At 44.0% G+C, this 27,779-nt stretch overlaps 1 protein-coding gene across 1 annotated transcript; it reads left to right on the top strand.

Annotated features, from left to right (window-relative positions):
• The first annotated feature begins 324 nt into the window (after positions 1 to 324).
• alphaCOP (coatomer subunit alpha) lies at positions 325 to 27,597 on the top strand. Its single transcript, XM_050186286.2, has 14 exons — positions 325 to 696; positions 2,178 to 2,562; positions 3,366 to 3,537; positions 4,981 to 5,138; positions 8,063 to 8,225; positions 10,398 to 10,599; positions 12,025 to 12,164; positions 16,123 to 16,344; positions 17,067 to 17,229; positions 18,063 to 18,209; positions 20,361 to 20,447; positions 21,334 to 21,519; positions 25,076 to 25,340; positions 26,314 to 27,597. The coding sequence occupies exons 1-14, from the start codon at positions 469 to 471 to the stop codon at positions 27,447 to 27,449; spliced, it is 3,654 nt and encodes a 1,217-aa protein (XP_050042243.1). The 5' UTR covers positions 325 to 468; the 3' UTR covers positions 27,450 to 27,597.
• Positions 27,598 to 27,779: the final 182 nt, after the last annotated feature.

A 27,779-nucleotide genomic window follows, 5' to 3' on the forward strand; every position in this document is an offset into this window, starting at 1 on the left:
TGCAACGCATTTAATTAAAATCGGCACAGGGGTTAGGAATATATTAGCCTAGAAGTAAACGACTGTTGCTTCAAGCGTTTGAAGTAGGCGCCATTCTTGCGAAAGGGGTCAGCTGATCTATCAGGGATCCAGCCATGGATCCAGCAGCACAACTCCAGCAGCCGCTCAGCGGCAGTGCACCAGAGGAAACAATAAAAGTACGATTTTCATTAGTGTCAGTTTCTTGTCAAGTATTTTAATGCTACATTATGATACAAGCACATAACACAAGACATTTACTTGAGGTGTCCGTATTTCTCGCGCGTCCGGTGGCGCTGAAATCGCTACTGAAAACGGAAGTGACAGGTCGGCAGCGGTGCTGGCGTGCCTGTTGATTTGCCACGACACCGAAGTTAATGTTTTCGGGCAAGCAATCGCTCTAAATAAAGCAATTTCGTTCGTTAGCGTTCAGCCAAGACAAGAGTTAGAATGCTGACGAAGTTCGAGACCAAATCAGCCCGTGTCAAGGGGCTGAGTTTTCACCCGAAGAGGCCATGGATCCTGGCGAGTCTCCACAACGGTGTCATACAGCTATGGGACTACCGAATGTGCACGCTTCTCGACAAATTTGACGAGCACGATGGTCCTGTGAGGGGCATCTGCTTCCACAACCAACAGCCGCTGTTTGTTTCCGGGGGCGACGACTATCAAATCAAGGTGAGGCAACCCAGCGAAAAGAACGAGCCATTCAACGTTAACCGACATCCGAAGCCGGTCACTCAGACGCCGTGAGCTACGAGTCTTGTAATGTTAACGTGCGAACTTTAAGTGGAAAAAAATGATAGCCGGAATGTTACTCCACCAAAGTTGACAACAGACAAGGAGATACGCCCAATATACTGCTGTGCATCATCACTAAGCGCAATAGTATGTCTGTCTCGTTGGAGTTAGGTGCAGTAATTTGCGGTTTAGTATAATAACTCGTGCATATTGTTTGCTAGCTAGGCTGTAAAATTTCGGCCTACGCACGTTGTATGGATGGGCTCGGGAACGTGCTTTGTCGATGTTTGCCTATACCGAAGTCGTCATCTTTGGTCTCTTGCTATTGCAAATATCCCTCAGTTTAACGTATTGGTACAATTTTCGTCATAAGTACCCGATATCAGTGTAGACTACCTATTGTACACATGCCTGGCACCTTGCACGTTGAATGGTGCCGGTCGACTTGCCATACTGCACATTTCAGATTTTAACACGGGGATATCAGCCACTTGCACACTTACAGTTCGTGAGATCTTGCTCTGTGCTTCCTGTCAGAAAGTCCGTAACCTTTCAAGGTACGTTGAGGGGTGTTTCTACCGGATGTTACAGAATGTGCAGATGGCTGCGAGTGGAACCCGTTTCTTGAGTTTCCTGTGTGAAATTCCAAATTAGCTGCTGTTGTGGTGTACTTGTGGGTTGCAGTGTGTGAGCAGCACTCTTAAACGTATTGCTTTCAGCTGCAAGAGTTGCCCACCAACAAGAGTACAAACCCTCCTGGTATCTTGCGATGCTGCCATGAGGTAGCATGCATATGACTAAATAATACTTTAAATTGCTGTTTAAATAACCTCCAAAGAAGAATATAAGCATCCACGCAAACAGGGCCCCTCGTGGCACTGGAACTTTTTGTTTAGGTGCCTAGAATTACAAACCATTACTTGATTTTGTAATTGACAGGCATTGCGGCGAGGGCTGTGCAAGTTGTGCAATCATAAGAGAGAGAAAAACATCTTTGGAAACCACCTGTGCATGTTTTCAGGTGGCATAGTATAGGTTTGCAAGGCCCCTTGTGCAATACTAATTCATATATTGCAACTACAAAATATGTATATTTATACTATTTTCATACTTATATTTTCTGTTTTGCATCAGATGTGTGAGGCACCGGAGGGTTTAAGCTGTGCAAGTATAGTGTTTATGTCAAGTGGTATAAATTTTCAGTGGCCTGTTTGCAAGAACGTTTTTGTATATCACACTGACAGTGTGCAAAGGTACATCAAATCATACCATTTCATGTATTTACTGAATAAGTAACGTAATTTTTTGCAACCTAGAGCAGCTGTTGGAAATGGTCGCCCTGTCTTTCATAGTGTTGCCTGCAAATGATAAAAAGTTATAAACTTTAATGCATGTTAACATTGACTTCTTGCTCCTAGGTCTGGAACTACAAGCAGCGGCGATGCATGTTCACACTGCTAGGCCACTTGGATTACATTCGTACAACCACGTTCCACCACGAGTACCCGTGGATCCTGTCTTCCTCGGACGATCAGACCATCCGCGTGTGGAACTGGCAGTCGCGCACTTGCATCTGCGTGCTCACGGGACACACTCACTACGTCATGTGCGCCCAGTTCCACCCGTCCGAGGACCTGATGGTCTCGGCCTCACTTGACCAGACGATCCGCGTCTGGGACCTGGGAGGGCTTCGAAAGAAGAATGTCGCACCTGGACCGGGGGGCCTTGACGAACACCTGAAGAATCCGGGTCACACGGACCTGTTTGGAACATCGGATGCTGTTGTGCGGCACTTCCTCGATGGTACAGCTAGCCTTCTGACTACACATTTGCTTCTGTGTCATTTTGACTATCTAGCGTATTCGCCAGCATCATACCACTTACTAGCCCTGCCCTGCATTAACCGAACTTATCCTCTGCCTGCAGCTTTTCTAATCTTATCACTTTTACCGCTATGTTTTTGCTGCCCTCAGCTGTGTTTTCAGTCTCTAGGTGACACATAGCCATGTTATTCAGCAATAGACCGATTTCACTGTGAGTTACACTATGCTGCCGCTGAGCATGCTAGGCAAGCAGAAGTCCTTAGCAGGCCGGAGGGCAGCTACAGTAAGAAGCGTCATGATAAACCAGCTTAGCTCTCGGGATTAATAGGCAGAGATGTGAGTATAAAATGATTCTGCATTAGGGTAGTGGGGTTGAGGCAACCTGCCCCTACTTTCCTGTAAAATTCTCTGGAAAAATCAACCATGGCATTATCTGTGGCAGTCCCCTTAGTGTTGCCTTGAATCTAAGTACAGTGGGAAAGCGGTGAGAGAGACTGTAATCATGAGGCCAGGAAGTTTGCTGCTCATGTGCTCTGAACATTATGAAATCCGTCTACTGAGAATTTCTGTGCATTCTCCTAGTGTACTTTTTCACTTCATCAGATGTTACGTCAAAACTGCCATGAAATTGGCTAAGGTGATTTTCATTTTTCGGAAGACACTGTTCATGCTGTGGAATTATGTGTATATCATGGGAAAGGATCATTTGAAAATGTTCGAGATTTAAGCCACGCCAAAATTTCAAGCAAGCTGACTGACCACATGTGCATGACTTTGCCTTAGGTCATGAACGGGGTGTAAACTGGGCAGTGTTCCATCCCACTGCACCCCTCGTGGTGTCGGGCGCTGATGACCGGCAGATCAAGCTCTGGCGCATGAATGAGTCCAAGGCCTGGGAAGTGGACACCTGCCGTGGCCACTACTGCAATGTTTCCTGCGTTTTGTTCCACCCAAGGTGAGCATATAGCTTCTTTAATTTGACATGTGGTGTTGTACATTCTCAGCCTATATGAGGCTCACCTCTTCATAATCTTCAGATAAAATTTTCTCTACTGGTTTTAGTCAGTCACATTGTATTGATAACATGTAGCGGGCCAGTTGGTTCTACAACAGGGTGGAACACTGCACTGAACACGCATACTGCATTTCATGTGTGTCTAGTATCTTATTTCGTGTCCTTGTTGATAGTATGGCTTCTTAGAGCAGTGTTCCACCATGTCATTTTGTAATGATTTGGTGGTATAAGCCTGTTTTCTTGGGATAATATACTTAAGAAGCCCCTAGACCACCTCTGACATTTTTTGACACAATTTATATAAAAACGCATCGCATGCAACATGGCAGCTATGCGCCACGAGGATGCCACAAATTCAAGAAAGAAATTCTGTGCTCCTCTTTAGACTTTTGTGGCCCCTTCTTCACATGCTGTGGCACCAGCAGGTCCCTGCACGCGATGTCATCAGTGTAAAAGCTGCCGACCAGTCAGCTGACAAGGGATGATGGTGCCAACATGACGAGAGCCAGCTGTGTATTCTGAGAAGGGTTGGGAGGCTTGCCCATCATCCCCATTGGTCATCATGCACCACAAATTTTTTGTAGAGCTTCCATTCGATCGTTGTCACGCGGAGGGCGGTTCGAGACAATGAAGGAGTCTCTCCTTGGGTGTGTTGTGGCCCATAGCTTTCTCTGCACTACATAAAGTTAACTAGAGTATGCGGCGAGGAAGACAGAGTGCCTGTTGAGAGAGGTAGTGAAGGCTCGAGAGAAATCACAGCGTCTGCGTACTGTATTTCGTTAGTTTATTTGTGTTAGTAAGGTGCACAAAAAACTGGCACAGCACAAACACCCCACGTGTCTTCTTGTTCATCTACTTGTTCATCAAATGCCTGTAACTTTGCTGCTATGGCATCATTCCAGAAAATTCTTCCGGCTGTACGTTCATTGTAAACTAATACATAGATGCCACTACATAACAAATTTTTCAGCCCAGAGTTGTTTAGGGACTCTTTAATGTGGCTTAGTGAGTGATGTGGAGGCAGGTTCATGAACGAGAAAGCTGGCATCCACCTGAAACTGTCACAAACTCGCAGTCGTAGATTATATGTTATACTTATTGGTTTGCCTAACAGCCTTCTGTTTGCGAGTGCATGGAGTCCAAGCTAGCCTAAATGCATGTTCTCTTGTGTACCATGCATCCTAAACAGTTTTCTTAAATATTTATTTCTGTATGGTATACTGCCCTAATGCTAGTTACTAAAGCATCCTCTGCAATGGCTAAGCACTGATTTCTTCCCTTCCTTCTTTTTTTTTTAAGTGAAGCATTGCCAAGTAAGTTAAGTGAATGTGAAATGGGCTTATGAAAAGGGCTTTAAGCTACCTGTGTTTTCTTCATTTTCAGGCAGGAGCTCATCCTCAGTAACTCTGAAGACAAGAGCATCCGAGTGTGGGACATGTCGAAGCGCACCTGCCTGCACACTTTCCGGCGCGAGCATGATCGTTTCTGGATCTTGGCTAGCCACCCGAGCCTCAACCTCTTTGCAGCAGGACATGATTCGGGTGCGTTACTTGCAAGCTTGTAAGTCCTTGCTTGCTGTTGTAGATGAACTGCCCTGAAGGTACAGGGTAGGACTCACTTATAGCGTCTTAAAAAAAAAAAAAAATGTACGCTACCTCTAATTCGCCTCTTAGAGAGCTTTCTGCGTTAGGGGTGGGCAGGTGCACAAATTAAAAGTAAAACAGAAACAAAAAAGCTACTACTGCAAATGTGGAAACCAGTGAGCTGCAAAAGCAGCAAGATCAGAATGAAAAAATGAGTGCAAAAATCAGCATCTACAAAAAGTTATGAAGCACAAAAAAAAGGAGGCAGTAGCGATAGTAATAAAATTACAACCTTCGAATACTGAATTAAGTGTCCATACAAAGGGGCTGTAACCAAAATTAAACAGGTGATAAAATTTCATCATCAGCATATCTTATGTCCACCACATCACGAAGGCTTCTCCCGGCAATCTCCAATTACTTCTGTCTTGCGCTAGCCAATCCCATGTACATGTACATGGGATTCATGTACTTTATTGTGTACTAAAGAAATTGCCTTGACTGCAAGAGAATGCGACAAAGGGACCAATTTGAGTGTCCTTCTAAAAGCTAATCTTGCAGTTAATGAAAAATTCATCCCTGATCAGGGATTGAACCAGGGGTTATGACCTTCGAGGGTCAGTAACATTAACATCTGAGCTAACCAGGAGACTAGCAGATGGCAGCGTTATGTTCTGTTGACAACTGGAAGCATCAAACAAAAGAAATATCAAATAAGTGCTCCAGCAATCTACTGAGGTGTGATTAAATGTTCAACAAAGAAAAAGTTCAACAACTACAATGCTTCCTAGTGCAAAATTTGAGGGCAGCTCTATACATGTTTTCATTTCGCATGTCAATATTTTGTATTGTGATTATATAGGTAAACGGTTTATATTAGGAAGAGTACACTGTAAGTACGCTTTGTTTCCATATAGATGACATGCGCTACTTTGGCGCCATATTGTAGCCATCGTTGCTGCACAGCTCATCTTGCGAGGCACTACGCTTTTCTTCTCACGCTTTCGTTCCACCGATGACGAGAGCGGCCATTCGTCACAGGGAAATCGTGCCACCAGTGTCAGCAGTGACAATGCCCAAGGGAGCGTCACATTGAGCCTTACTCGTAGCCGTTCACCATCGCCCCCTTGCAGGAGCAGTGATTCCCGTCACACACGCTGGTATTGCAGCTGACGCCGCGCACGAGTGTAGCCCCCCCCCCCAGCTGGAAGTGCAGATGAGGCCACCTGCTCACATGGCGGCAGATGCCGTCACCGCCGGCAACCCGGCACATGCACAGGCCGTTTCCCCTCCTGCTACATTTTCCTCCATGTCGACCTTTATCTTTTGCTGTGCTTGTTCGACAAGTTACAACGCGGCCGAGGCACGCTGATGCTCAACGCAGTAACGGGCACCTAAGAGATGGGCTCTAAAAGAAATTGCTGTCTACTCTATTGTAGTGAGGGCTACAAAGGGATGCATTTATGTATTTTTGAAACGCCAACTTTATATGAGTGGTTGCCTTGAAAAGAGAGTGGTTCTGTGTTTCAGATTCTCCAGCATGGATGTTCCTTGATCTGTAAAGTCTGTATCTTGACACTCTGTTTTGGTTCCTTTGTAAACCTCAGTTAGGTCTAAAGTTGCTTCACCTCTAAGATTTATGCAGAGCTTATTTCGTCTAAAAAATAAAATATACCAGCTTCGTCAGGTATTTTGCTCCTGCTTGGCTTGAGACTTCTCCCTTAGTAGTGTTGAGCATTGTGCAATCAATCCGTGCGATTTCATCATAGTGGCTGATTTAGTTTGGACACATAGAACGGGGATAGTTCTGTGGAGGAATTCTCAGCATGCATTTTTTCAAATTCTGTCTGCTCTAACTTGACCTCTTCCTCACGAGGTTGAACTTAGTTTCATAGCATTGGATGTACATGTGGACCAGGCTATGCTGGCTTCTGTAAAACGTCATGGCAGTGTTGCTATACCAGCTCTGTGGCAACTTGTATTGGGCGTGGTTTTGAGGGACTTCTTTCCTATGCTTACAGTTGCCACCTGTCCGACACAGCCATCTTTTTTGTCACAGTGCTGGCCACTGGTTCAACCCCCGTGCTAGGATGTCATTTGACTGTTTTCCATTTCTTCCCAAGTTGGCACATTATAGATGTTCTATGAGGTGTTATAGTGCATAGCAGACAGCTGAATTGTCACAAGTGCGTTCATTCTCAATTTCTTAAACTTATCACTGTTGGGTGAACCATCCATCCTTTTACTTTATTATTTTGTTTACTTCTGAGCCTTGTCCTATAAGTCCAAGCACAGCATGTTTTTCTCTCTGATACGTACGTCTTTTTGGCAGTCACTTATTGCTGGCACCCGCCACAGTAGCTCAACGGCTATGGCTTTGCACTGCCGAGCACGAGATAGCAGTTTGACCCAGCCTCCGTGGCTGAATTTTGATGGGGCCAAATGAAAAAATGCGTTTGTGCTTCGATTTAGGCGCACGTTAAATAAGCTCAGGTGGAGTAAATGAATCCACACTGCGGTGTACCTTATAATCAGATTGGGGCTCTGGCACTAGAGTTGAATAGTTAAATTTTAACCCACCATTGGTGCTTACCGTGCCAACTACAACAACCACGTTGGCCCTTACAAGCGGTCCTTACAGAGTTGGGGAATATGCGCCCACACAAACAGGGACTATGGGGTCAACAAGTGTACCAAATTTTATATAAAGCCCCTTCAGTAAATTTCAGTCACACAATATTTCTACTCTGCGTATCACCACATTATATGCTCATTCTGTTTGCATTTCTTGCAATCTGCTTTACCACTCCCCTCATTGCCATGTTTTCTTTGTTTCTTGGCAATAGTGTCAACCCAAGCTGTGCTTCATTGTCATCCCACAGGCATGATTCTGTTCAAGCTTGAGCGTGAGCGCCCTGCCTTTGCCCTACACGGTAACCTGCTGTACTACTGCAAGGATCGTTTCCTGCGACGGTTGGACCTTACTACCTCCAAGGATGTGGCCTACCTGCAGTTCCGAGGTGGCAGCCGCAGCCCTGTCTTCAGGTATGGACGGTCTGTGCCACCTGGTTAACAGTTGTATAGTAAACAGTTAACAGTAAACAGCTTACTGTTCCTAGCTGCTTTTCAGGTACCATACTTATGTTGTCGAAAATATTGCAAAAAAAAATTACATGTGCTTTAAAATTGAGTGCAAAACAAGAACTGTGAGTGTGACAAGTTATTATCATTGGCATGAAAAGTTGTTGTAATCCATTTGACAAAGTCGGTTTCTACAATAGGAGCTGCTGTTGCCGAGGCAGCGTTTTGTGCCCATTCCATTCCTGGCACGTTCGTCAGTTTGTCATGGTCTGTAAGGCACTTTAAGGGGCCCTGCAACACTTATTTACGTGCAAGCATAAGTGGCCCACCTGGGAAATTGGCGATATTTAGTTTGAAGCCACGAAGGAATCGAGTGTTGAAGGAAGAAGGCGCCTGTAGGTAGAGAATATAATCGCACGCCGAGGAAAGCACGAAGGAGCGCGCTGAGTGCGCGGCAAAGCAACGCCATCTAGAGGAAAGTCTAGGTGGTGTTGAGTGAAGCGGGGAAGGAAAAAAGGTGAAGCATTGCAGAGGAGGAGAGTAGGTGGAGGCCTGCTGGGTTCACTTCTTCTGGCAGTTGCTTATGGGTGCTGTCTGTGGAATCGATGTACCAGATTTGTTTCGTGATAACATCGCCCCCATGTGCTGTATGCTGTGTGCACAAGTGAAAGCGTTTGTTGGTGAGCCAACAATGGTGGCTTAATCTCGCATGCACAAGGGAGAAAAGGAAAGCGGAGAAGAAACTCGCCGTCTTCCCACAGGATTGGAGTGGAATGCATTCTACTCCGGAAGCTGCTGCGTATGGCACGGCTGCGCGACCCCTATCTTGAAAGCGATCTGCGATGCGGACAGTCTAGGTGCACCGAGGGCCGATAGCTTCAAGTGCGCTTTAGCACCCATACTTTGCGCATCACTCGAGTTCATGAAGTGGAACGTCACCAATTTTTTTCAAGCCACCATATGTTCTCTAGATATACAGCAAAATCTTGTTAACTTGAAGTTGTAAAAATCGGGGTAAACTTCAAGATATGTGGAGTACGGAGCACAAGCCTTTCTATATAAAAGGTGAAAGATACATGGAGCTGCCCCGAGTGAGGAAAAATTTTTGACTTGACCGATATGTCGAGATGCCAAAGTTAACGAGGGTTTACTGTATTCTCAATACATCAAAGAACTAACAGCAAAAGAAATTGCAATAATTAATGCTCATAAACCGAAGTTATTGATCAGGGCAGTTTCAAAGTTCTACAAGTTAGTCATCCTCAATTGGAATTTTCACGGCTCTAGCTGCCCCATTTCATTCTCCAATGATATTATAGGGTGGTGCCACTAGCAGGAGGGCATTAGCGGAAATCATGCACCGTGGTTGCCAAGTCTGCTCAACTTGTCCAGGGGCCTTCTTATGTTTTCCAGGATCAGGCAATGTGTGTGGTTTATCTCGGAAACCATGGTGTCCCTGCTATGGCTACAACAGCTTCTGTGAAGTCGTGGTTGGCGTGCCATGTGCTCGGCATGTTGATACATCGGTCCCATGCTTGCAACATCTTACTCATGGGTGTGTGATAATGAGGTGATACTTAAAATGGTTTTAGAATGCAATGCCATAGTTTTTTCCCACAATACTAGAAATATTTTGCAAATGTGAATTGCACATTACGTTGTCAACTAACAATCATTGTGCCACTCATTAATGTCAGGTTTGTCGCATGAAGTTAACATTGCCCCATCACTATGCTGCTATCGATGCCACCCAACAAGCTGTCTTGGGAGTGGTGCAGTGCCCTTTAAAGAATTTGGTATCTCAAATGCTGCGGACGGCACCAGAGATGAGGTGCCCCGGGGCTGTTAATAATAGCAGTAAGAGCCCTGCTATAGCATTGATGAATGACGCTGGTTCACAGTGGTATGGATTTTTTTTTTCTCCAAGTGAAAGCAGGGCTGGAATAATGTAATTATTTCTGTTCCAATGTCAGTCCATTATAGTATGTTTGTGACCTACAATAAGATATGATATCTTATTTTTCTGGTACCCTTTTTTCAAGCTTATCAGGCAATACGGTATAGAGGGTTCACTTGTGTAACTTAAACAGGACAACTGATAATAGTTTTTTCGATTTCTTTCCCTTTTCTGTGCAGCATGTCGTACAATCCAGCGGAGAATGCCGTTCTGCTGAACACACGCACTGCAAACCCAGACAACAGCACGTATGACCTTTGTATGGTCCCTAAAGACTATGACCCACAGAATCCTGACATGGTCGAGGGAAAGCGGTCCACTGGCCTCACCGCTGTCTGGGTGGCACGCAACCGTTTCGCTGTGCTTGATCGCACCCACAATGTGAGTGTCTCTTTCTGCTAAATTGCTTTGCCTTTGCACTGAATTGGCTCGAGTTTAACGCCAGCATGCACCATTTGTTTGGTAGATTATAATGTAGCTGTAGCCATTGGTGTAGCCTCCCATATATACTCTGTGTCTGTTATGTGACCTCAAAACTGCTGTCTCAGAAGGCACCACTTAGGGTGAGAGTCATGGTATTCTGGGCAGGGTAATGACTAAGATTGCCAGTGCCCTATTGCACGTCATTGACGGCGGAGGGCAAAAGTTGTATGTGCTCTAGAATTGCCAATGTTCGTGTGCAGCGGTAACAGATAATTTCTTTCTGATAAGCACTTATAAGCAAAATATTCAAATTTAGCTTGTCCTTACTATTTTTTTGATGCTCATGCTTGTTTTTCTTGGCATCGAGTGCCATAAATCGGAAAAATGCGCTTGAGACAGCCTGCCTAATGGTGCCACAGCCCTAGTTTCAATGACAGCTGCTTCTCATTCATTTGCCAATGATCCAGCAGGCACAGAACATACAGGAGGCTCTGCCATTGGTTACCACACTGCTCACTATAGCTTTGCCGCAACCCATTTCGAAACTTGGTGCTTGCATCTTGCTGCGCATGAGTATGCTGTATGGGAGCTTCGAGAAGGGGGGCACATTTCATCAAAAGGAAAGGTTGTAGAGTGATATCTCTGTAAATTTGTGCATAAGTGAGATATGTCATCTTGGAATGCTAACGCAGTGCAAACATGATGAGGACACGAGAAGACCATGTTAACGCATAGAAAGTTGAAGTTTCTGAGTTTGTTAACATCAGTAATGTTGTGTGATGTATATATGCGGTTATTTGGTGCAAGGGCCAGGTATGGCCAGAGCGCTGAGCAGGCGATAATGAGTTTTCAGAGGAGCAATGAATTGCAAAGGGTAGATGTGATACGACTGTATAAAAGTTCGAAAGACCCTGTCTTTCAGACTTTCAGGGGTGTGCCATAGCACTGACCAATTCACCGTGGCCAGCGTCAGTTCCCTGTTCTAGCGATGATTCTTCCTGACCAGACGTCATTTCGTCAGACCTGACTTCACTCTAGATTCACTCTGACTTCACTGTGACTTCACTCTAGACCTGACTTCACCTCTAGATTAAGTCCTTTCCAGGTCTTTCAAATGTGTGGTGGGTTCATAATGAAAGGATGTGAAGAAAAATTTGATTTGGCTTATTAGTGCTTGTTCTTTTTCCCTTTTTGTGAGCTTTAATCTTGTTAAAAATGGGAATGTTAAGCTAAAACACCAACTATTATAACAAGCTCCTCAGGAAAAATGTGCTGACCTGTTTATGTGTTCATTGTTAGGTGTTGCAGATTTAAAAAGGACATTTGCAGCAGTGGTCTTTCCTAAACTATTGTAACTTTGCATTATTGCCATCGCACTTTCAGATTGTCATCAAAAACATGAAGAATGAGGTCAGCAAGAAGGTGCAAACGCCTAGCTGTGATGAGATCTTCTATGCTGGCACGGGCATGCTTCTGTTGCGTGATTCAGACAGCTTGATGCTGTTTGATGTGACTCAGGGAAGGTGAGTGTACTGGCTTTCATTTAGGCTGCCTTGAACTGAAGTGAAGGGCTTATGCTTTAGCTCAAGAGCGTCTCTGATTTTGCTATTGAAATAGCACATTTGATATCTAGCAATGCTCTGATTAGGTTTCCGTTGAACATATTCAACTGTGAATTTTTTGAATTGTTGATAAGGATAAATTGTAAACTTTACAGTAGGTGACCATTAATTCCACTCCTGCTAATCAAAGTTTTAGTTAATTTGATGCCAACTGATGGTCCTGGCACTCGCTTATATGTGCCTACGGGCCAATACTTCCATTATTTTAATCCTCGAATTGGACCTCGCTAGGTAATTTGAACCTAGTGAATCCAATCGAGACTGCAGTGGCTGTAATGTCTGTCTTGGTGACATTAGGAAAGAGTAAATGTATCATATCATCCATCTCCCGTCGAAAATGCCGTTTGTTGGCCGGCCTTTGGTAGATTTCGAAGCAGGAACAGCAGTTCACATCGAGTGATTATGTACCTAATCGGTCCTCATACACATTTTCTTCTATCCAAGAAACTTGGTTCTAACATTGCTTGCATATTATGGTCGGACACGAAACTGCATTTGCGGCAGTAACAACAGCCTACGATTAGAGCCATTGTTACTTTTATAGTCACAAGATGGTGGCAGAACAAGTTTTTTTACCTGCTAATTTAGTGGCATTGGTGCCGTCACATGCTTTTTGATGGTCCTGAGACTTGCATGGGCTGCAAGAAGAATTGGCAAATGGGTTAGCATGGTGTGGTACACCATCCAGTTTGTGATTGTAGTAGAGTGGCTCCAGAGTTGTGCAATATCAGATGCAGTGAACCAGAAGGAAGGCGGCATGCTGTGGTCCATAGAGAGTGACAAAAGGTTGTTTGAGATTGGCGTTATTGAATGTTAAGTGCGAATCAATTTTTATTCCGTGAAGTTCAACTGTAAATTTGGCTTTTATCTTTGTGGATGCGATAATCAAAGGCATGCTTCCCTCCTTTTTTTTAACTTTTGCTATAAAATTAGGTGTGCATTTTACAGTATACTATCATTAACCAATCAAATGCGTTCAGCGTAGACAGGCGGCCGGTGAATTGTACAGCGAGGAGTCTTGCGCATCGCTGCTGTGATGGTCTTTACCACAAAGACTGCCAAAGTGCAGATTTGAAGTGGGATAGCTTTATTAAATCCAAATTGTAATATAAGAACACCATCCATTTGGTTGCTCACGAAGTGTAATGTAATGTTTACGGAGAGCCCTTGCCTACAAGTGCAAACCGGCGGCACGAACATCTCCCATTCGGCATCCCACGCACGGAGCCACTCAGTGAAAAGATCAAGTGTCATCCATGTTTTCTTGTTGAACGAGTATCACACTGAGAGGTCTTTCACATTCTTCAAGCAGAGTGGGGATTTGCTCTTGCCAATGAGGAATGACTGCAGTTTACATTAGCCATCCATATTCCCAGTGAGCAAAACTGATAGTCATCCTGCTCATCTTTCCTTCACGACATGTACCACTTCATATAGAATGTTTCATCTGCCAAAACAGTGCCATTTCGAATTCGACATTAAATATTTCTTACAACGTGAGAAGTGATCGCATATTTATTAAGAGAATCACAATTGCAGGGGTGCGCCATAGCACAGTGCTTGATATATCAAATGTGGCGGTGAATGGGAGTTTGATACACACATAGTAGAGTGCTGTACTTTTGCATGGAATTTCCAAGGGGATATTACTACTGATTAATATTGACAATAATGCGATACGTCTGAGTTTGATATATTCAGGATCGTCTGAGAATTGAACCACTCGTGATTTAAATTATGTATTCATTGACTTCAGGTGACAACGCACTTCAGGTGACAATATTAGTGCATTGAAGTTTTTAATGGCAAAAAAAGAAAAACTTTGAGGGACATCGCCACTTCACACTGTGTGAAGCCCACTTTGTTATCTTATGTCTCTTTATTGGGCATGTGCAAATAGTGGATTTTGAGTTTGAAGCAAATTATAAGTGAATACAGTCGACTTCTGTTAATTCAACACCGGTCAAGCAAGCAAATTGATTTCATTACCTGGCAGGTGGATTCAAACAAGATGCAGAAAAAACCCCAAAGCACACTGCTGAATTATTTGGCAGCATTTGCCCGATTCTAGTACGCCCTCGAACCAAACGTGCGCCCACTTTCCATGTGTTGAAAGTAAAAAAACTAATGTAGAAATGACTATAAAGCTCCGAAACAAAGTAGAAATCTAACACGTAGCTGATTTTTTAGCAAGAAAAATAGGCAAGGGTTCATTGTGTGTTGCACAATGGCGGCTAGTTCCTAAAGTCAGCTTCGCCGCCTACATACCGTTAAGCAGTGAAGCATACGAACATTGCAAAGGTGGTTTCAGTTTTGCATTCGATTGCACCATGCATCAATTTTCTGCGCAATTTTTCTCATTAAAAAAAAACATAATAATAAGGCACTCATTAAGATCAGGTTGATATTGTTACGTGTAGAAATACACAGACGGAAGAGGCTATTTACAGGCTATTTACAATGGACTGGAGCCAGAGTGCCAGGCCGACATTCGCTCACGCCAAGGGCACAGCCCCACTTCGTCGTCGTTCTCGCGGCGGCTCGTCTCTTGAGTATCTCCCGATAATATCGTAATACTACTCCCCAGTGGCAAAAGCGCTGTCACGGTGCTGTTAAATATCCAAGGCGTGTGGAGAGTTGTAGGGCTTGAGTCGGGCGACGTGGACAATGTCACTGGTTGTCACAGAGGAGGACGTAGTGGGCATGGCTATAACAGTTTCATAGGTGACATCGGTCACTTGGCGAAGCACGCGATATGGGCCTGTATAACAGGAAAGCAGTTTCTCACAAAGGCCAATTTTACACAAGGGTGCCGGGCACAATATCGTGATCAGACTTTGTGAGCTACAGTTATTGCTTGAAAATCTTCCTAGGACAGGCTGAAAATAGGTGATTTCGATGGGAGATGATGTGTGTTCAACACATTCACTGTCCCCTAAGCTCCTCTGAGACAGATGCTGCCAATAAAGGGATCGCTATTGGGGTCACCGTAGGGGTCAGCCACATTCATGCTGACTGGTCAAGTTTGAATTGTTTGGCAAAGGCCATTACTAGGATCAAAATAACGAAAGTTTGGACCCATGAAGTGCACGAGCACTGGTTGGGACCTCTGTTTGGCATTGAATTAACTGAAAAATTGAATCAACCAGAGTTGAATTAATGGAAGTCGAGTGTAGTGATTTGGGATGAATATTTTCTAATTGAATATTGAATAGCTGTTGTGCAGAAAAGTGGCTGCCAACTTGTTTGCATGGGAACTACTGTGTATTGGAAGTAGTTACTTGTTCTGTGGAAGAATGAGACCAAAATTTAGCGAAATAGAACTCTTTAACTAAATGTCAAAGATACAAAGTGGTTCATTTATGACAAAGCATGATGCAACTGCTTGTGTGCATGTAGGAAGTTAGGAGAACAACACAATAGTAAAACAATGCACAAATTGAAAATGTACACTATTGCAATGATAAGAGGAAGTGTAAACGCAGTATAGGGCTACACCAATGCTTTTATTCTGATTAAACATTTTGGTGTTAGTACTGTGACTGGAGACAGGTTGTGCACACATGCATAATGAATGCTTTCTAGGCCTCGTTACACTTCCCCTTTCCACTTTTGATGTGCTTCACTGCACAAAAATTATGCTTCACCACGTAAAATGCCTGTATTGCGGCGAAGCTGTGCATAGGAAGCCGATTACTACACTTTTGAAAAGCCGAATGTTAAACTTTTTTTGAAGCTAATTCGAATAGTAGCAAAATATTTGAAACTACTATTGGTAAATTCTAATATTTGCACAACACTGCTCTTTAGTTGCTGCAACCTGAGTGCAAAGCACAATGCTTTTTCGTCCATGTTTTAGGCAGCGAGCCTCGGTCAAGGCCAAAGCTAAGTATGTGGTTTGGAGCTCAGACATGAGCCACGTGGCCCTCCTGGCCAAGCACACTCTGACCATCTGCAACCGGAACCTGGAGGTGCTCTGCAGCGTTCAGGAGAGCACACGTGTCAAGAGCGGTGCCTGGGACGACTCTGGTGTTTTCGTCTACACCACCTCCAACCACATCAAGTACACTCTCACCAATGGGTGAGCACCGACACTTGTCTGCTCAGTGATTATCTCGAAAGGGAGGAGAGCGAGAATGTTAGCACAAAAGGCAGGCAGGTAATCAGGTATGGTAGTTTTGGTCGTTTACTCTCAGAAATGCAGTCACTTTCATGAGATTTCAGTGTGTCGGCGTCTTCTAGTGACCGTTTTCCGGGCACTATGCCAAGACAGATGTGCTTTGCATTGTGCCAAGAATGCTCTCGCCCACAGGCACAGATGTGTCCGGTGCTAGCCATGTGAAAAATCATGTAACTGTGATGTATCACAAGTCAATACCTGCCGCAGTGCACTGTTGCATTTTCAGGTTCATCTGCATTTGTAACAGTGGCCTATTTCAGCCTTCAAAATGTATGCTAGGGACTACATCACATTTACCGTAAAAGCCAGCTACATTGCACTGTCATATAATTGCATGCATGTAATGGGTATTACGATCAGTTTTTTCCGGTTCATATTTCAATTTATGCTTGGCACATGTGCCATGAATTGCCGGTAAGCAAAATGTTGAGCTTGGCAGAGGGTGCCAGATATACTTCTTTCACAGTCTATTAAAGGTAGGCTTGCTGATGCTCTGTTTTGTATGTAGATTGTTATTCTATCAGAGCCTTGGTATTCTATGAATGAACTTCATCCTGTCAGCGGTCTTGTTCCTTTGAGCAGTGTATAGTAGTCACATCTTCTCCTCTTGGGTCGGATCGCAGAGATCATGGCATAATCCGCACCCTGGACTTGCCCATCTACATAACTCGTGTGAAGGACTCGAGTGTGTATTGCCTGGACCGCGAATGCCGGCCCCGTGTCCTGGGCATCGACCCCACTGAGTATCGGTTCAAGCTTGCTCTGGTCAACCGAAAGTATGATGAGGTGAGCGCTTTTACCCTGATATTGTTGCCTAAACAAAAGAAAAACCTTGTAACAATGCTGCTATAAGTCCCATCGACTCAATATGGCAAGACTTTGGAAATTGTAGTGAAGTTGATACAGTTGACCTTTGTTCCAGATATGCTATGCGTTTCGTGTTAAAGGGACACTAAAGAGAAAAATGACATTACCTGTATTAGTAAACTGCCCGTCTAAAATATCAAAAAGCCAGAAAAGACGGAAAAATGGAAGACTGGTAGCGCCGCCCCTTTGAAGTTCCCGCAACAGACCACCACCATGTCATGGATTTTGATGACGTCTGCTAGGTCCTAGGTAGTTCTTTATCTTTAAAAATAAATGGCATTGTGTTTTAAAGAAGCGAAGGACTGACCATGGCAAGTTTCGTGAGCTTCTGCTGAGCTGACCAAAACGAAAAAAATGCTTTCAAATCGGTGATGTCCCACTGACGTATCGGCATTTGGTTTTTAGAGTAAAATAAAAAAAAAGACCTTCATTTTTTCTTCTGTGATGAACATATTATTGCAAAATTAATGACAATAATGTTTTCAAGCGATATTTTATCAATTAAAACTGAGTGTTTTGGTTTAGTGTCCCTTTAAGATTCCCATTGCTTAAATCAGAATTTTGAGGTATCAGAGTCAGTGTATGAAAAATGATATTTCAGGCTTTCTGGGGTTAAAGAACACTGGATCGTGGTTGCCTGTACATTGCCTTGGGATGTTAAACCCCAAATTAGATTAAATGCAGCCCTAGGGCATGGTGTTGCAAAGGCAAAACTGCCATGAGGAGTTCGCGCTCTACTGCTCCACCCACAGGTTCTGCACATGGTGCGCAATGCCAAGCTCGTGGGCCAGTCCATCATTGCCTACCTGCAGAAGAAGGGCTACCCCGAGGTGGCGCTGCACTTTGTCAAGGACGAGAAGACACGCTTCGCCCTTGCGCTGGAGTGTGGCAACATTGAGGTGAGAAGGGCAAGTGAGGAAACAGTGGTGGGAACTGTGACACAGCGCTCGTGTCACACTGTGCTGACAAGGAAAATGAGGCGACATCATTGGCACAAGATCTTTATCCTTTTCGCGATATTTCGGATCAGTCGGTCTCTACGAGCAACGGTGTTCTTGCAGTGCAGGCTGTAGAAGCCGACACATCCTGTGCCAAGTGCAACACTGCGTCTGCAATTCTACCCACCAGTATAATAGACATTTTAGCTGTGCGTGTTGCATGACATGTTACCGTAATACAATACTGTGTGCATGCGCGTCTTATACCTTCGACTATTGCTGCAGCTACAGCTGGTGATGGTAAGCGGGGGTAACTACATGGCAGGGCCCAGACTGCCTGCTTCAATTCAATTGTTCTCTTGCTGCTGGTTGTCCATCGTGAAGGCAAGAAATAAGTGCTAAAATCTGCCACCACTCAGTCTCATCTCACACTGAGGACAAAGTATTCGTATTGTATTGTGGCCGTTATTGAGGTAGTCTCATCTCACACTGAGGACAAAGTATTCGTATTGTTTTGTTACTGTTATTGAGGTCAGCTGTTTTGATGCTGCTAGAGAGACGGCACTGAGCCGATAAAGTGTTTTGGTTTTGATAATTTTGTGCCAGACAGGAGTAATGGAAAAGGAAACTATTAAAAGGTGGTGTACAGAGCAGTTACAGAGAGCAGGCAGCAATAGGTTCGCTATACAGTTGGACCTTACTATAAAGAAGTTGCATCAAACACGAAAATATCTTCTTTATATCCAATATTTGTTATAACTATATATTTGTTGTGTTGATATCAGTGAGAAAAATTTTGGATTTACATCGTTATATTATTGCGATAGCAATTATATGGACACTCTAGGTGCATTTTTGCCTCTTCGACGTCGGCATCACCGTCGCCGTGATGTTCCGTATAAAGTCCAAGGGTGATAACGCCATTGCCGCGCGTCGTATGCTGTATGTGTGAGTGAAAGCATGCGAGAGAAGCCGGCAATTACGGCTAAATCTGGCATGCACGAAGGAGAAAGCAGAGAGCAAATGCGCTGTTTTCCGTCGTGCAAAAGGCTGTGGGGGGATGGGAGGGAGGCGGGGCGGCCTTGTGCTTCAGCAGTAACTGTGTATTTTGCGACCAGGCACTAGGGGAATTTACGATCGTGGCTCAATTTCACGCCCCATATATGGAGAAAAGCGGGAAGGCAGCGCAAGAGGGAGGGAGGGCGGCTTCGACTCCAGCAATAAGTCTGTACTTTTCACAGCCACACGCGGCCACCTGCGCCATATCTTGAAGGGGGTCTGCAGACGGCTCATACCTTTGTGCACGCTGTGTTCTAGCCACTCTTGCGTTGAAGCAATAGATGGCACGAAGGTCACTTTGCTTGCTGCTTCAGCCGCACTTGTGCCCACCAGCGTTTTGACAGCGAATGTCCGCACTCATTGAGTGTGATGTGTTCATGTTTGTTTGTGTGCGATGACACCATGCTTGTTAATTCAGTTAGTAAGCAAATGTTTCCAAGTTTGTACGGCCGGTAAAACATCTATCCTTACTTCGTATAGCTGTGTACTAATTTGCTATTGCAGTCGATGCTTCGCCTTTCTGGCGAAACTGCAACTTTTTCTGTCAAATAATTTGTTTTGTCTGTGTTTGTGAGGGCCAACTGCATTATATAGCTTGATACAAGTTGTCTAGTCAGGAGTCAATGTCCATTGGTGGGTAAAATGAAATTGCTACTGAAGGGCACAATTGAAATTGCTACTAAAGAATACTAGCATCAGTGACTAACTAAGCACATGCATAGTTTCATATGCCTCTAGTACTGTCACAACATTTTCAACGCTACATGCTTGCAGTTAGCATGAGGTAGGCTTGTCTAAAAGCCTGCCTTGCACTTTTTTTTTGTAGAAGCCATTTATTTAATAAAAGTGACACTTTGCACACTTTGGAACAGTGATCTATTACATTACCTGGAATTAAGGTTAGCTTTACTGTACTTTATGCTCCTGATTTTGAGACCATCACTATGCAAACAAAGCAGCGAAGTCATTAATTCTAGCGTGGGTGTATTCACGAAAGCATGCTAGCATGCATTCATTCCAGCCCTTAAGAATGTATCTGTTTCTTTCTGGTAGGTCGCATTGGAGGCAGCTCGCACCCTGGATGACAAGAAATGCTGGGAAAAGCTGGGCGAAGCTGCGTTGCTGCAAGGAAATCACCAGGTAATGGGGCTACCTGAAGGAAAACATGGATTTGCCTTTGCCGCACCGGCATAGAGAATTTATGTGCTGTGATTAGGCATTTTGCGCTTTCTGAAATCTACAGTTCACACTTCATGTCATACATTCTGCATACATTACACCATGCACTGGTGTTTCCAGTTTTGTAATTTACTAAAAATGTTGCCTTGCTTTAAGCAGCATTGTTCATCAACTATAGGGCACATGTGATGTTCACTTCAATCATGAAAATTGGATTCCAGTAAAAAGAAGGTTTTGAACAATTGAGGCAAATTTCATTAAAGATTGCTAGATTCTAAAGCTAGAATGGTGTGGCCCACTGGTGCTCACTTTTTCAGTAACAAGAACTAAATTTAAGGTATTTCTTGAATCACTGATGCACACTTTTCCAATTAAGATATCCAGATTAGAACACCTTTAGCCATTCAGTCACACTTTTGGATAGCAATAACTGAACTTAATTTATGGTATGGTGCATCTGATAAGTGAGATCTGTTTAAGTTCCAGGTCCTTATTCACATAATCATAATGATGATACTAACAGCACATACGTCATGCTGAAGGACCATGGCAAGATAAGTACTGTGCATGACAACCCCTGAATGTGCAGACAGTGGCACTTTTCGAGGGTTGGAGAGATTAGTTAATCACCCAAACAAATGCAACTGAATCCTTCTTAACTGTTGCTAGCATGCACTAGCGTGCATTGAGTACCTGTATGCTACGTGTTGATATGCAAATAATCAGTTCAAATAGTCAGCTTTTTGTGGTGTCTCTATAAATGCAACATGCTGAGCTTGTCTAAGGGTCAACCAATGAGTTGTCATGAATGTCATGTTTAGACCTGCATTCCTTGTTGGTGTTGCAGGTGGTGGAGATGGCATATCAGCGCACCAAGAATTTTGACAAGCTGTCGTTCCTCTACCTGATCACGGGCAACCTGGAGAAGCTTCGCAAGATGCTCAAGATTGCGGAGATTCGCAAGGACACGAGTGGGCAGTTCACCAACGCCCTATACCTCGGCGATGTGCAGGAGCGCATCAAGATCCTCAAGGTTGGTGTTTGCCATAGCCTTCCACTTCTTAATAGACTGTGAGGTTGCGTTTTGTGAGGCGGGAGATGCACGGTATGATCCACTGTTTGAGCACCGAGCTGCTAATACAGGCCATATATCTCAAACACTTCTACATTATTGATAAAGAAATATGTCTGAGGATGCATTGGGGTGACATCCTTGCATAAAAATATAGCCTGTGTGTCTTACTGCACTACTCAGTAGTAATTGGTAGCTAAATAATTATTAGGTGTTCTCTTTCAAAGTGGACTGCACTGTTCACCTTCATGAAGGGCTGGCCCTTTAATTGCAGCTTTTTATGCTAAGTTGTTTTGTTTAATATTTCTGCCAACCCTTCATATAGTGAATGTAGGCTTAGCAAGATTCGAAATTTAACCATTTTGTTTTCATTATAAAGCTTCAATGAAGACTGTACTTTCTTTTTTTTTTCCGCGTTTGGGCAAAGTAATCTTGCGTTGTAGTTGCAGTTATAAATGCATCTTTGTGGCATGTTATTTCTAAATGTTCAATGAAAAAACACAGCCACCAAATGGTAGTGCTTTTGGAGCGTGTGGAGTTCTTGGAATTATGAGACATGGGACTGCCACTCAAATAAAATTCTTGGTTTGACAAGCTTTTTCTCCTGGAAGTACCACTTCGCTCTGTCAAGGTTGAACCTGCATGGACAAAGCCTTATTCAGTTGGATTTGTGACAGCAGTTAAAAACTTGAAACTGGATTTGCTAGGTCCATCTGTCCATCCTTTGACTAGGTGTGTGCAAATATAAAATTTCTAATTTCGAAGCAAATTCGAATAATGAAAACTAAGTGCTAATCTAATCAAATAGTTTTCAAATAGAAACACTCTTGATGTTATAAAAATGCAATTTACTTCGCCAATGCAACATGTGAAAATAACAATCAAGTTTATCGTACAGCACATAATTCACTAGAAAATTATGCTTTGTTGTCAACAAAGATCTCTAGTAGAACACTATTGCTTGACAGTATTACAACTTACATTATTTAATGTAGTCATAAACAAAAGATAGCTGCTTAACATGTTCAAGGGGGCTGTGACACCTTGCCGCGTGTCAGTTTCTTTAGACACCGAAAATAGCCGCTCACTGGATGCACCGGTGTCTGGTACCCGCAGGTATCTCTGCAAGTTGAGCCAACAGTGGGCACCATACTTACACCATTGCTAGCACCAACGTTCTTTATGGCCCAAAATTTCATCATGCACACATCTTTCAGTGTGCTTTTGTGGCAGTGAAGTCAAGATTGCTGCTGGTAGATGTGCTTATCACTCTCTCCACAGTGCTGATGCGGAATGAGCCTCTTCAGGAGATTTTGTTAAGCTGTTTTGTTGGCTGGTCTGTGCTCCTGGGTGTTTAAGTTTTTCTTGCTTCTTCTAAAGCCAGGTATTTAATCCATTTTGACGTTGAAGTTGACTTAAGGTGGGAAGAGTGGTTTAGAAACTTTTTTTTATTTTTTGACTAAATTTAATGAAAATTGTCGCCCAGAGTTTTTCATGCTGATTTCAAAAATACAATTACTTTTTAAATTGACTGAGTGGTTCCTGATATAATTAAAATTAATTACCTGTTGTTTATCTGAACAACTGTAAGAAGAGTATCAGCCAGAATGTTTATAAAGCCATATGGCTGGATACTACAAGTGTAAGCAACACAACTGTAGGGCTACTTTTTTTATATTGCAGGTATTACCAATCTTACAGCCATTTGAAGTTCGATCTCTAGACATGGCAATCATGTGGTCCAATTAGTAGCCAAATTTAAAACTTACAAAAGCGAAATTAAAAAATTGCTCCTAGCATTGTGTAGAAAACACATGGAGCTACATGCCGCTGTTAAAATTATGGCTCTATGTGCCCTGAACACCGAGATAGCGCAATATTTGGGGGTTTGAATATTTTGAATAATCGAAATGTCTTTCGAATTGAATCGAATACCAACCAATTCGAGTAGAATATTTCAAGCTTCGAATATTTGCATACATCTAATACGTTTCGTTATGCCATCATTGTTGTTGTGTCATTATTATGTGATTATTGTGTCACGTAATCGCCTGTGGGTGGTATTCTTGGGCAATCACTATCTGGGGTACTTTCACTTTCGTGAGATTTTGTGTGATTGGCGCAGGACAAGTTGGCATCTATGGGTGACAGCATTTCTGACCCAATGCCATGCATGCTTTCTTTGCACTGCACAGTGTCACGAATGCCGTCGCTTGTAGACGCCAATGCTTGCAGTGCTACTCACGCATAATCTCCCAAAAGGGATATAGTCCAAGAATACCAGCCAGGCCACCTCCACATATTCAACTTCACTCTTAGTATGCAGCAAAGAAAAACAACACACTGCCTGCCAGCAGCACTATTAGTAATTAAACTGTTCTCCCTGTGGAGATGTGCGATTACGTAGGAGGCAAATGGGCTATCCATTGACCTCTTGTGCAGCATTCACGCTTAGCAGTTTCTGTGGGGTTTTCTATGTCAAGCAGACCCCGGAAGTGGTGGCATCTGTGCGTCTACTGTGTTTACTCATGTGAGATCCGCTTGTTCAAATAATAGCAGGGCGTAGCTTTTCAGACAAGTAGGTCATGCGACTACCTGCTGAAACCGAGGACAATGTTGCGAATGATGTTCAGAATTATGAAAACATTAGCTAAGCACTACAAACTTTTAGCAACGTTGTATTAACAAATATTGAATGCTATATGTTCCAAATTCAATCTTTTGTTACATTTTATCATTTTTGACTGACTTCAAGAGGGGGGTTGCAAGTGTTGCATGAGGGCAGCTCCTACAGAAGTAAATGGCCCTTCAAGGGTGATGGCAAGTAATACTGTAGCATGTGAAGACAACTTCGTGGACACGTTGGAAAGAATAGATTGTTTTTGAGAAGATAGTGCCTTAATTTGAAGAGCAACTAGGTGCAGTGTCCACTGAGAGCCTGCTGCTGTCCTGATAAATGAATTCACAGCAGAAGGAATCCATGAGTTCGATTTTTGTAGCATTATATCTCTTAACGATTACCTTGTCCAATTTTTGTGGCATCTTTCCCTGGTATCGTGACCATGTTCCCTTGACAAAAGTCGCAAGGAAAGAAAGAAACTTGGGTCTTCATTCTGAATTTTATCCAATGTCCACACCATGTGAGAAGGTTCCCATCATGCTGGCATCGTCACAATTCAGACGCTTTATTTTTCTTGATATACACTGAAAAAGGTACAGAAGCTAAAAGTACTACAGAGCACTTCAGATACATAGGTATATGCTTGTAGCACATTCTTATATGTAAACAGTAGATTTTCTGAAACAGTGTTGTCCTTGCTGTGTTGTCCCTGTCATACTGCTGACATGCCGTCATCATCATAATCATCATCATTGCCGCCATTGTACCATTGCTGTCGTCATCGTTTTCATTAGACTAGCTGTCACTGTTTTCAGCACCACTTAACAGTTTTTCTTTGAGTTGCCCTCTGCAGTTCTTTTATTGAAATCCTGTGTTTTTCATGTTCCTTCCCTGCAGAACTGTGGACAGACATCCCTGGCCTACTTGTGTGCTCGCACCCACGGCCTTACGGAGGAGGCCGAGGCTCTTGCTCCGATCGTGCCGAATGCGGAGTCTCACAGTGCCCCGGATCCAAATGCCCCTCTCCTCACGCCCCCGGTGCCGATCCAACCATGCGATGAGAATTGGCCTCTGCTGAGTGTCACCCGGGGCTTTTTCGACAGTGCAGCTACCACAAAGAAGACTGCCATGGCTGCACCAGATGTGGAGGTGGACGCTGAAGGTGAGTCTGCAGGTTGTGCGAGCTAAACAGTGTTTTTCTGTAGCTTATTCTGGATTCTATTTGCTATGAGCATAACATTTAGAAGCATTAAGATCTGGGTTTGTTGGTATGGCATCAACAGCAATTAACGCTTCCATTACAAAAGCTGATTCAAAAGATACACCATTTTATGTGCTAACTTACCAGCACCCAAGACATGTCACCTGTTTTCAGCATTCCATAGACATTTCTCCTTTAGAAATTTGTTGAGTCACGTCAATCGGAATTCGTTAGTATGTGATATCTGTCGTTTGCATAGTAAAGAGTGATGAAGAGATAAATTCAATTCAATTTTATTTCTTTTTCTATAAAGGAGCATTTTCAGTGGTTTCACTTTATCAGAAGACAGACTATGGCTATCCACCCATACTGGCAGCATCTTGTGTAATGGATGCAATGCAATGTTTATTTGCGAGTGCATGTTGATGGTGTCACTATGGTGGCTCACATCACTGAATGCAGAAGCCACATCACAATTCTGCTTGCCAGCAAATGCAAGCATTCCAAAATTACATAACTTTGGAATTAAAAATTTTTCTGTGAAGCTAAGCTGCATATTTCATGGTTATTTGTAAATTTCGCAACTATAAGGCTCTGCGACTGTGTAATTTTTTAATGAGCCCTGTTTATTTTGTTGCGATGAGATTCAACTGCAGCACCGGATATGCCAGGGTGGAGTGGGCGATTCTAAAAATGGTCACAGGCCTTTCCAAGAGTTCGAAAATATGGTGTTGCAGGAAGACAGGCAGTTGCAACAGTGAGTTGCAACTACTGACTGATAAGGGATTCCTTTGGGGACTCCCATTGCCTTTTCCTTTGTGAGATGGCTCCTGACTAGTTCTTGTTCGCACAACTAGTACTTTGTTATTTAATAAATTTATTTTCACATTTGAAACAAGTAGCATTGATGTAATTTCTTTTTGTGATTTGTTAGGCTGGGGAGATGATGCCGAACTTGCTTTGGATGAAGAAGGCGCTGCTGCTGAAAAGGAGCCCGTCGAAGCTGGCGAAGCCGGAGAAGGTGGATGGGACGTCGATGAAGACATCGAGCTGCCACCAGAACTTGCTGAAGCAGCGGGACCCACCCCTGGTGCTGGGGACGAGGGCTATTTCGTGGCCCCTACCAAGGGTGTCTCCCAGAGCCAGCAATGGACCAACAACTCCAAGCTCGCCGTCGACCATGTCTTGGCTGGTTCGTTCGAATCTGCCTTTCGCCTGCTCCATGACCAAGTCGGCGCGGTCGTCTTTGAACCTCTGCGACCACTTTTCATGGCAACCTTCGCACGTTCTCGAACGGCGTTTCAGGGCTTGCCCGAGCTTCCCTGTCTTTATGGACACCCTCTGCGGAACTGGAGGGACGCCAGTTCTGCCAAGAGTGGCCTCCCTGCTGTCGGTTGCAAGCTTTCGGACCTGCTTGATCGTCTGCAGCTGTGCTACCAGCTGACCACATCTGGAAAGTTCACCGAAGCGGTTGAAAAGTTCCGGGCCCTTCTCCTCTCTGTCCTCCTCCTTGCCGTTGACACGAGACAGGAGATGGCGGAGGCCCAACAGCTCATTGAAGTCTGTCGCGAGTACATTTTGGGTCTTTCCCTGGAGACCGAACGAAAGGCCCTCCCCAAGGAGACCCTAGAGCAGCAGAAGCGGGCCTGCGAGATGGCAGCATATTTCACGCACTGTAACTTGCAGCCAGTCCACCAGATCCTGACCCTTCGTACCGCACTGAACCTGTTCTTCAAGCTGAAGAACTACAAGACAGCGGCATCCCTTGGCAGGCGGCTTCTAGAACTGGGACCACGTCCTGACGTTGCCGCGCAGACAAGGAAGATCCTCCAAGCTTGCGACAAGACACCGACAGACTCGCATGAGCTGCGGTATGATGAGCACAACCCATTTGCGCTGTGTGGCAAAAGCTACGTTCCGATATACAGAGGAAAGCCAGAAGTGAAATGTCCCCTGTGTGGAACCAGCTACCTTCCCGATTTCAAGGGCTCCGTGTGCGGTGTGTGTTCTGTGGCCGAGGTTGGCAAGGATACCATTGGCCTGCGCATCAGTGCTCTGCAGTTCCGTTGAGCTTATGTTGGAACTCTTGTAGACCTGGCAACCTTGTATAGCTTTGGCAGTGACTTTATTTTATTTTTGACAGAGACTAATGGCACTTTCTTCTTTTTCTGCTGCTGTCCATTCCAGTGAATAAAACACAGCTGCAATGAGAAAATGAGCTCATGTCTTTGTCCTTCTCACTTATTCAGATCTTGAGCATGACATGCATCCGAAGTAGTTCTATGTGCTCTTAGAGAACCTAGGCAACATTTAAGCTTGGAAGGCACCTGCCCCCTCATGAGTTCCCACTTCAGTTAGTGCTGAGAATAAAGCATTGGAGCTGTTTGACAAAATAAACCT

The sequence above is a fragment of the Dermacentor andersoni genome, chromosome 11 (assembly GCF_023375885.2).
Source record: "Dermacentor andersoni chromosome 11, qqDerAnde1_hic_scaffold, whole genome shotgun sequence".
Taxonomy (NCBI): Eukaryota; Metazoa; Arthropoda; class Arachnida; order Ixodida; family Ixodidae; genus Dermacentor; species Dermacentor andersoni.